Source organism: Zophobas morio, unplaced genomic scaffold, assembly GCF_036711695.1.
Source record: "Zophobas morio isolate AGI-343-1 ecotype UQ-CSIRO unplaced genomic scaffold, CSIRO_AGI_Zmor_V1 ptg000017l, whole genome shotgun sequence".
NCBI lineage: Eukaryota > Metazoa > Arthropoda > Insecta > Coleoptera > Tenebrionidae > Zophobas > Zophobas morio.
In genome coordinates, this window is record NW_026972122.1 from 10,148,936 (window position 1) to 10,160,807 (window position 11,872).

At 31.5% G+C, this 11,872-nt stretch overlaps 1 protein-coding gene across 1 annotated transcript in view; it reads left to right on the top strand.

Annotated features, from left to right (window-relative positions):
* Positions 1-11,325, top strand: part of LOC135130440 (adenylate cyclase type 3) — a 196,541-nt gene extending 185,216 nt beyond the window's left edge. Inside the window, exon 19 of the mRNA XM_064057818.1 lies at positions 10,210-11,325. Within this exon, the coding sequence (XP_063913888.1) occupies positions 10,210-10,563 (354 nt within the window). The 3' untranslated portion in view covers positions 10,564-11,325. The remainder of the gene's footprint in view (positions 1-10,209) is intronic.
* The last annotated feature ends 547 nt before the right edge of the window (positions 11,326-11,872 follow it).

Below are 11,872 nucleotides of genomic sequence, written 5' to 3' on the forward strand. Positions count from 1 at the left end.
GACATACATTACTTTCTTTAAAAGAAATACACTATACGGTGTGATTGAGAGCACTGCTGGACAATTTTACTGGCGATTGTCTGCCAAAAAATAAGTGAATAATTCTAATAAGAGCATGGTTGATTCTTTCAGAAAATCTTAAAGTACAATTAAGTATTAGAAAACAATTCTATTTTAACACCTTGGTAACAGTTTGTTCAATTTTTAGACGTTGCCAAAGAAGTACATAAGAAAACCATGTGCTTTCTTAATAATAAATTTAAGTATTTTTGAAAACGTAGCGAATTTAAAAATTCTGTACCTTATTTATTTTTGAGAAATGATCTTAGTGTTACTAAAACTTGTTATTTATTTTTTGTCATACAATTCTTCATTAAATTTATGCACTAGTGCTCTGAATCATCTTGTAAATTCTTACATATTCTCGTTAGCCTCTTCGTAGGCTTTGTAACTACAATTCATTTTTGAAATTTCGATGTGACGTTGCCACGTTATTCCAATTCTCATGAAGTTTTTTGGTACAAAAAATTCCCAATAGGATTATTTTTAATATCTGTGTTACAATAGTTTTGGAAGGATAACTAAAGGTACGCGCTTTCTTGTGGTATCAATTAAATCAGATTATAATGCACAGAGTGTTTCTAAAAAAATTCTAAAACTCTTCAGCATTTTATTATTGTATCTTACTCTATTTTTTGTTCTGGTTTTTCTAGTATGGCGAACTGTCTCTTAAAAAAGTAAAAAATCTTAATAACTATCTACTTTAAATATACAAAATACTTAACAAAAAAAGAAGCACAATAATAACATTGTTTTCTCTTTGAAAAAACTGAAATATCGATATTTGAAAATATTGTAATACGTGATTTTTTTTTCAAACATTTTGTATACGAAAATGTATTTTGTTTCATATAAATATAATATAAAATATTGTAACACAGATTTTAAAAATAAACCTAATGCGATTTTTTGTGAACACCATTACTAAAAAAATTCAAGAAGGCTAGAATAACTTGGCAACGTCGCATCGGCATTTCAAAAATAAACTGTGGTTGCATATTCTAAGAAGAGGGCAATCAAAATATCTAGATATCTAAAAATATATAGGGTGTTTTATAAAAAATACCAGTGTGTTATGTTACAGGACACTCTGGAAAGAACCGTACTACGTTGGTTTTGACTTTTTTTATGTCCTATAATTCATGAGATATCGATGAACGCCCGTTTAGTGACTCACCTGTGTATACGTAAATATATATATATTTTGAAAATATTTTCTTTCATTTACGTATTTTTGAATTGTAAATTTAGCTTTGAAAATTATTCATTGTTTTAGGGTTTAAAATTGGAATTTGTACAGAACAGAATTTTTTCTTTAATATTTTGAAACTTCTAAATATTTGATAAAAAATTTTAAGCTTTCCAAACGTGATATGGATTCTATAGAAAAAAAGTGAAACTTTCAATAGCTTTTCATCAAAATTAGTCTAAGATTGTTTACTTCCCTCTCCATTAAGGTACAGTAGATACAACATATCCAGCTTTTTGAATAAACTGCTTTATTCATTGTTCTTTCTTAAGCGTAAGCGAAGTACTCGCAATAGGGTTCATGGCGTTATTGATCTTTTTTCGACGTTTCTTGATCCCTAGAGTACGAAAAAAGTGGTCTCCCGTTCGTCTCTGTTCTGTCGGCTGTGTATAATGTACTTTAGAAGTATCGTGTAGATGGTAAAACGCTAACCAAAATTTGTTTCGTCGTCCCCAAAACACTTTAATGACATCTGCCCATTTTATTGCGTATTTAAGATAATCTAAATTTTATGAAATGACATACTCCTATACTTGCGGTTTATGAATCTACCCTGATTTTGTTTTATCATTTAATCCTTCGTGTTCTTTAGACACATATACAAAGTATACAGAAATACAGTACTGTTATTATTTATATTTCCGGTAACTATTCAAATTGACGTAAATGTACCTTTTAAAATATTCATCAAGTCATAACAGAATTTTGTTATGGAAAACTCATTTGAAACATACGTATAACATGCTCCTTTACCCGTAGTTTAACAGTCCACACATAGATTTATTTTGCGTTATAAGGGTCATAAAAAATACATAAATAAAATGTGCATAACATGACTACAGGGACGAGGGAAGTTTTGTCGAAATAACCTTTGATTAATTTTTTAAAGTCATCTTTGTAATGAAATTTTGCGAATTTTTAAATTAATGTAAGTCTAGCTAGAACCAGTGGCGTAGCATTTTTGAATAAACATAATGTCAAATTTTAAAATCTTTGTTTTTCCAACGCCCATGATTTGAACATACATTTACAATCGAAAAAATTATCGTGTACTTTTGGAAGACCGCAACCCCGTACATATCATGTTTGGGGAGATGCTATGGTAAAAAATCAAGGCGAATTCATAAACTACAGCAGTATGCTATTTTATAAAACTTAAATAGTATTTACCATGCAAAGTTTTAATCTATAGGTAACATAATGACAAATTGTTGATGGAGATGGTCAGAGAAATTTTGATTGGCGTTTTACCAATTAGGCAATATTCATAAAATACCTACCTAAAAAATTTGAAAATAATAATCGGTCCAGTAACTTCGGACATGATCTGTCTAATAAATATCGACACAGTCGACAGACAGAGGACAGATGGCAGACAGGGAGGCAAAAACAAGATCTCTATTTTTTCATTCTCTAGAACCCGATTTACAGAAGCTCAGTTAAATATTTGATATTGACGTTGCTAAATGCCTCATTAAATGTGTGATTAGTTTCATTTCAATTAAAGTATTATATAAACCACCCCCAAGAGTCACGAAACGTTGAGAAAATGAAAGTAAGTGCAAGTTCCAAGTACAATTTGTTAGGAAATGTTTTATAAAGCAGCTATGCATCTTTTATGTGAACTACAAATAATTTTCCGCTCCTCAAAACTTTTCATTTCTAATCTTTCTGCTTATAACTTTTTTATTATTCACGCTAAGCAAAAACTACAAAAATGCCTTTTTCACATATTCTACTGTTGTTTTAAAGATGGCAGCCGATTTACAACATTCCATGTCCCAAAAACGTATTTAAAAAAAATCGTTGCCTATTTTTGAGCACTGAAGTAACTGGAAAATTTATGGATACCTAAAATTTTCAAAAATATCGCTTGTCACTACAATTACGAGATGATTTTAGTTATCCTACCAAGTTTGCTTACAATAAATGCAAAAGTACAAGGAAGAAATTTTTGTTTCATGAAGAATAAATCCAATATTTTTTCCTGTTAATCAGATCTCCACACATCAATAGCCAGTGGCGGCACGTGACCTTTTGAAATAGGGGGACACAATTTGGTTGATGAGTTAAATATAAACATATAAAACAGGTTATTACTAATTAATAGACGAAATTGTCTGACGGAAATAAGTACAAAAATACGTTCAATAAAAGTAAACAAGTATTTTTATTTTTTACTATTTTTTTCACAACCGCACATCCACGAATATTTATCATACGTGTTACGTTTATTAAAACATCTATGAAAGTCTCCCGTTTTGCCATGAATACTTTTTTATTAATAATTCGGGGTGGCTCTCAATAAATTTTTCACCAAAATTTTATCGTCGTGACACAGAGGACGGTTTTTTATTAAATATTCAACCGAATTCATTATTTTTATTTAAAATCAAACAGTTTCATTCGCGCAGAATGAAATTTAAAATCCACAATTGAGTTACTGTGGTCACTGTCGGAACAGGACCCGATTCCAACCCAGTACCGCGACTAGACTCATGGTTTCCATGGCAACGGTGTAAACAAAACGTCTAAATGAGCCATGATTTGGTCTTCATCTCCGTTTTTATCAGCACTTCATCAGCAGACATATCATATATCCAAGACACAACAAAGACACAACATCTTTAGATGTAAGTTTTGATACATTTTATACAGGTGAAGCGAGATAGAAAATTAGTTTTGATAATTATGACATAAATTCCCGGATAATTTTTTAAATATTGAAAATTACTCTTTTACTATGTCCCGTGTATTTGTAGACGTTGGCACCAGCCGCCCCTGTAAATAGCATAGCAGTAGTGAACGAAATTAAGTTCTTGATGCAGTTTATAAGAACACATATATACATAAAACTGAAGTTTATTATACCTGTTTTTCTCTAATTTAATGCTTTGTCTTAATTGCAATTTACGATACAGCATCCATTAAAATTTTACAGTTTAGTAGTTTTATTTAAAGAGTCATCTACGGACAAAATTAAACAGAATGTATGGAAAGCAAAAAAATCTATTTCATAAAATACAAAGTCGGCAGTTTTAGTAAACTTGGAGAGAAGCCAAAGGCTTTAAGTTTTTTTTTACGTATATTGAAATATAGAAGACATTGGAGAAATATAAGTGGATCACATTTTCCTCATGGTTATTATTCATTCATAAGACAATCAATATGAGCTTCTTTCGATAGTAGAACAACCCGGTAGGAGAACATAGCGATACTTTGAACTACCATTAATTATTACAACTTTTTTAAATAGTACTTGTTTAAATATGTTTACAGTTCGGCGTAGTACACATACATGAATAAAAATGGCCTTCATTTTTTTTGACCTGTGGAGAAATGTACAAAGCCTGTAAAAGTTAACAAGTAATCGTCTATTTAGAAATTGAAGGGCACAATGTTATATTGTAAAAAAAGCATGGCTGACTTCGTTCATAGATGGACAATAATAAACTAGTAAAAGTTCTAAAACCCATGTTGAGTTAACAACTTTACTGCGTGTTGTAATATTACTAAAAATATTTTATTTCTTAAATATCAAGAATAAAACAACAAGTAAAATGGAGTGAACAAAACATTAAAGAATTAATAAACACCAAACTCGTTGCATAAACTTGATCTTAGCAACTGATTTAGCTCCTTATGTTGACTGTTCAGACTATTATTACTAGTTTATGTTATTATCCGAGTGGGAAATCTGCAGAAACCATTGTCTTAAACGCAGACAATCTTAGGATAAACACTAAAATCCTGACGAAAAAATAAAAGGTAAGGAAGCAAATAGGAGCAATAAAAAGTTTTAGTACCTATAAAACAAACATAAAAGTGAAAATATTCTTTTCAATAAAAGCTTCGTAATTGAAGATTATGCCGAGCACGTGATATTTATCTGGTGATAAAATTACATATTCACGATGAAGTTATTTTTTCTGGTGCAAAAGAACAAATGCTTAAAATATATTTCTATTTTAACCGCTATTGTATTATTGATGATATTTAAATTTTCTAATGTGTGACTGTTAGTCTATTTTTAATGATAGTATTTGCGTCAAGATTTCATTTATTTAGTTAGATATTTCTGTCACCGTATTCGTACGACGGGAAAAAAAGAACTGATTTTATTTCTATTGCACAACTGAAACGAAACTATTAGTGGTTAGTAATAGTTTTGCATAAAAACTACCCTTAAATAAAATTTTCAACATTTTTATTCTTTATTACCCACTTCCTCTAAATTCCGACTTACTGGTAAACACACAACACAAACACGCTGTTCCGTTTATTGTTCTAGTTATTTATTTACGTATGATTTTCATTATAGCATTTTGTATTTTTTTTACACATAATACACTACCAGACAAAAAAAAACCGGGACACTTGAATTATTTGTGATTACTTGAAACTGCTGAAATTTTTGTAAAAAATATTCCAAAAAGTAAAACATTAATATATTCATTAACAGAAAAAACATTACTTTCTTGCATAAGTTTTATTCTTTAATTAGATATTAATTTTTAACACAACTCTAAATCATCAACACTACTTTCATCATCTTCACTATCACTATAATCTAAAATGGAATTAACATTGGGCGGGGCTAGTACCTGTTAAGATAAAACTGATTTTGGCAAATGACACACCCTCTAAATAAAGAGAGGGTGGGGGGGGGGGCTAGTGGCTGCTACGACAAGACTGATTTTGGCAAATGCCGTATCCTCTAAGAAAAGGGAGGGCGGATGGACGGTTCTAACACTTGCTAAGATAAAACTGATTTTGGCAAAGAAAAGAGAGGATGGGTGGGTGGGGCTAGTGACTGCTAAGATACGACTGATTTTGGCAAATAGCGTATCCTCTGAGAAAAGAGAGGGCGGGTGGGCGGGGCTAGTACCTGTTAAGATAAAACTGATTTTGGCAAATGACATACCCTCTAAGAAAAGAGAGGGTGGGAGGGCGGGGCTAGTGACTGTCAAGATAAGACTGATTTTGGCAAATGACAGTGGAGTAATTCTCCGCTACGCTCTTAAAAATCAACTGGTGAGTCCAGGAAAAATAGTAAAAAAAATGCCTTCTCACAAACAACGCATTCATTATCACAATAACTAGTAAGATAAAACTTTTAGTTAATATTTCTCTCATCCATGACTATGTTTAGATACCATTCGAATGTACAAAGATATGAGTGTGTTGTTTTTGTAATAATTTGATAAAATTCCATTTGACACCACTGTAAAGCGAAGGTACAAATCAGCAAAAATCGAGTAAGCAGTTTAAAATATTTGACGTATCAAAAATTATCAAAGTTTTCAAAACCCTACATGTTCGCAGTTACTTTTAGGTCTCCTGGTGTTTTAGTTTCAGATAAATTTAAAGGAATCTGGTGTTTTGTTGCTGAATGAACTTAAAAAAATCTTTTGAGCTTTCAGTGTTTTATTTTTTACGAATTTGAAGAAGTCTTGAGTGCCGCAGTGTTTTTGTTTTTAATTCGGGAGGCTCTTGGGTGCCCATGGTGTATTATTTTGGGAGTCCATGGAGTTTTTTTTTTGTAAATTATTTAAAAGCATTTTGGGGACTTCGGTGTTCTATTTTTGGACCCCATCTTTTTTTCGAAAAATTTAAAACAATTTTAAGATTCTAGGTATTGCTGTTTGAACAGAATTTGAAAGTGCTTTGGAGCCTTTAGTGTCTTTTCTTATAATAAATTTCTTTAAATTTCTTAGAGGATGCGTTATTTGCCAAAATTAGCCTTATCTTAGCAGGTATAGACCCACCCACCCACCCTCTATTTTCTTAGAGGGTATGTCATTTGCCAAAATCAGTCTTATCTTAGCAGGTACTAATCACTCACCGACCCTCTCTTTTCTTAGAAGATATGTCATTTGCCAAAATCAGTCTTATCTTAGCAGGTACTAATCCCACCCACCCACGCTCTCTTTTCTTAGAGTGTATGTCATTTGCCAAAATCAGTCTTATCTTAGCAGGTACTAATCCCATCCACCCACCCTCTCTTTTCTTAGAAGATATGTTATTTGCCAAAATTAGTCTTATGTTAGCAAGGACTAGGCCCGCTCACCCACCCTCTCTTTTCTGAGAAGATATGTCATTTGCCAAAATCAGTCTTATCTTAGCAGGTACTAATACCACCCACCCACCCTCTCTTTTCTTAGAGTGTATGTCATTTGCCAAAATCAGTCTTATCTTAGCAGGTACTAATCCCACCCACCCATCCTCTCTTTTCTTAAAAGATATGTTAGTTGCCACAATTAGCCTTATCTTAGCAGGTACTTGCCCCCCCCACCCACCCTCTATTTTCTTGAAGTGTATGTCATTGGCCAAATTATATAGTGGGCATCAACAAAAACAATCGACACAAATGGAAATATCCCAATATATCTTCAGCAAAAAGACCTATTTCCCATTCAGAAAATTAATAATAATAATTTAATTGCTTTAGATACTATACCCAATTACAGAAAATGTAAAAGAACAAGTGTTTACAATACGAAAACGAACGAGAACCAACGGAACTATTAACTACTAAACAACTAATCTTTGACCTTATTAACGAACTAAAACTTTTCTGAAAAGCTAGCTTGTACATATTGTTTTTGTTTATACAAAAATGCTTTCAATAAAGTATTGTATATGTTTTAAACGAAATGAAAATTTTCGAAAATTATTTTTTTTTTTGGTTCATTTGAAGTCCGAATTCAAAAACATTCGGTCTCAAATTCGAATTTTTCAAAAATTATAAAATCCATGTCGATAATTTTCAAAATTGATCAAAAATTTCATATTGGAAAATAGTCATTTTGAAAAAATCTCAAAATATACAAAAAATTCTGGGATCTAGATCTGGGTGTGCTTATTCCAGAAATATAGCGTGTTCACAGTTCCAGGGCAAAATTTTACAAATATCCGGTTTGATTGTCCGACAAAATCACTTAAAAGACAATTTCTTGAAGTATAAATTGAAAATAAACCGATAGTTCTGTAAAAATGCATTTTTACAGAACGTAAAGAAGAGCTGATACAGAAAAATAAGTGGCAATTTTGATATCGTTGATAAGACATATTTAAAATCAGGTCTAAAATTCCATGCACCAAAATGTGTGTAGGCCAGTGTAATTATTTGATTTGTTTCAAAATTATCCAGAATCTTTTCCGTTTGCCATACTGAATTTATGATTTTTTTCCGTATACTTAATAATCCAGTGTATATTGGGACTTGGTTTATTCCATTTTCCCAAGTTTTCAGTATATCAACAGGAGATGCATTAGTTTTTGGAATCCTTTTATCGTACTTTCGTTTACATTCCGACCATACCATTTGAATTGAGTTAAAATGACAGTGGAATAGCGAAAGTCTTATATATCCATGTTCTTGAGCATAGTGATTTAAATGATACAATTTTTTGAGCAGTCTATTGCGCACAACATTCTAAATCTGATCTTTCATCTCTTTTTCAGGAGAATCTACCTTTTTTATGTTTAACCATTTCACGATTTTTTTCTTTGTCCAACTCTTTCGTGGAATTTCTTCCTACAAATAAAGCAGAAATATAAGTATAGTGTACTTATCAAAACTAAAATAAACACTATAAGTCTACTGTCTCAACTTGCATTATCCATTACAATAAGAGACGGTTCTGGAAGATTGTAAATATCCATATTTCATGGAGAAAAAGGGCTGTGTATAATTTTTTTTGTTGTGCTGATATTCACCTAAAAATGTTGTTCTTCATACCTTAATGGATGGTGTTTCAGTTAGAAACAATCAATTATTTTTTTTATAAAATTTAAAACCAATTTTTCTGATCCATATGTCTTCCATAACTCTACTATGAAGCGACTTAATGGTTCGTTCAATGCAATCATTTTATACATTAATTTCCCTGAGTGATCTTAAATCTACAGGGTTTACTTGAGTTTTTCTATTTCTAATTCTTTTTTTTCTCCATATCACTGGAACCTGTATTTTTTGTAAATTATATAAAAAGTTTTCAGAAATTCAGAAACTTTTCGGCCGCCAGTTCTTAAATTGCACAACATCATGAATTCTTTCTAGATAATCCAATACATTTAATATAACTTGTTTTGTTTGATCACTAAATCGTTTCATTGTTCAGAATTAAGTAGAGTAATAAAACGTTAAAAGAACCAAAGATTCTGATTGATAAATAATTCTGATGACAAATTTCAAAATTTAACATAAAATTTGTACAATATAGGTGCTCAAAATTTGGTAATGTTTTGTCTCACACAAAGTGCATAAGATAGAAAGAGAAAAAGGGTAATGTTTTGTCTCACACAAAGTGCATAAGATAGAAAGAGAAAAAGTTTTATCTTGGGTATTTCCACCACTATACCTACACCAACATAATTACATTTACTGCTACTGTTTGATGTCCCTCTTTTTTGTAAGCTGTATAAATTTATATGTGCCTCTTTCATGTAGAAACATTTCTAAAATAAATTTACTTTGTGTCCTCATCGAGAAAACTAACGCACACAACACATATTATGGTTTATGGCTGAATTTATAATTAATAATTATCCTTTCAAAACAAAGTTTTCTTAACAAAACATCATATTATTACACAACATTATAATTATTGAAACATATCAAACATATTTAATCTGATACAACCATTTTCTTAATTGACGTTTATCCTGTATTCTAGAATGACTCACAAGTGTCATCTATTATTTACATTAATTTCATAAACGCAGTGTAACACCAAACAAGTCGATATCTCTTAGCCGTGAACTCTATCAATAATTCACCGCTTAAACCAAAATAACCCAACATTGCCGTTAAATATAAAACAACGAACTAATTTGTTAAGTCAAATCACAAATTCAAACGATCGTTAATTATTACTGTGATTACTATTGATTAGGTGACCGAAGAGACATGTGAAATCCTGCAACATTTCGGCTACCAGTTCGAACAGCGCGGCCTAGTGGCGGTTAAGGGAAAAGGGCAGCTGATGACCTACTACTTGCTCGGAAAAGCCGGAAAAATCACCCCTCCGACAGCTCCGGTTTCCCCGATCATAGGTGTCACTGCTATGGAAACGGTGAACGAAGAAGACGAATCGCACGACAGCCCCACGTCCAAGTCGGAAGATAAAACAGTTATCGAATGTAACGACCAGAAAATCGAAGACGAAGTTTTCACCAACGACGCAGAGACGGCCGTCTGCGACCAAAATTTTAGTAGCAAAGAAGGGGATCCTCTGCTTCAAAGTTAATGAGTTAGTAAATAGACAAAGCACTGACTACTGTAGGCTGTCATTTATAAATCATTTTGTACTTCGATCAATCATTCTCGTAATAGAGTTCAACTGGTGTTTAGATCTTGATATAGGTTGATACCTACATGTCTAAGTATATACAATCAGAATAACATAGCTAGTAAGGCGTAAAATAGCGTAAACAGAGTACCAAGCATAATAGGTGTAGACGTTATTTTCTTCTTTTTGTGTTCGGTAGGAGGCGTTATATGCTAGAATTGATTGAAAGTTTTGTTTTATAGAAACACGCACATATCTATGAAAACTAAGTTAGTTTGTGTATTTTGGTTTGGCATTGTAGGTACTACTGAGATATTTCTGGAAGGAGAATCTTATGTAAAAATGTAGATCATTGTAATACTCAAAACGAAATGCTTAGCTTATTGTATAACTGCAGACCTAAGTTGTACTTCGAATTTTGTTTTTAATATTAAGTACAAACTGATTAACTTCCAAGGGTAATTTCTGTGAAATGTTTAAAAAATTATTCATTAGAACCACAAAACGAGCTCAAAGTATTCTTCTATCACAAAAGTATGAATTTCAAGAATGGGATCAAGTAGGGGCTTGACGATAATTTATATAAATAACTGCTATATTAGTTAGCTGTAAATAATAAATTTTTATTTACTAGTATTGACTTTATTTTAGATATTACTATTTGAAATGTTAGTAACAAAATGTGTAATAATGTTTAGTAACTACTCTGAATAAACTTTACATTAGCAAATGTATCCTTATTTATTTATTGTGAAATAACTGCCAATATAGGTTGAGTATCAATATTATTATGTGCACTTTTGCTCTAAGTATTTTTTGTATTTGTTAATTGAGTAAGGAAAATTGGTTGTATTAAGTTGTCTTTTGTCAGTATGTTCTTTCTAAGTTCAAGATTTCAAGAAAATAACCAAGATTTTAAAAACCTTAGCCCCTATTAACAAATACAACATAATTTAACTTATACGACAGCATATGGTTAGATTTATCGTTCGATTCAAAAGTGTAAGGGTAATTTTAATCAACTGCCGTTTGTAGATATGTATGCAATATTTTTCTGTTTGTTTTACGGGAGTCAAAATAGATAGGGGCTCATGTAAACGCCGAAAAACAGTGAGTAGTCATCGGTATGAAAAAAACAGAGTGAAACAGACAAAAGTGCAAGACGAGGTTTTAAGTAAAACTTCAGAACTAGATATTTTTCTTCGACGTACTCCGTGTGCTTGAAAGCAACTTGTGCCTCACATTATGACCGGAGAGTGTTCTAACT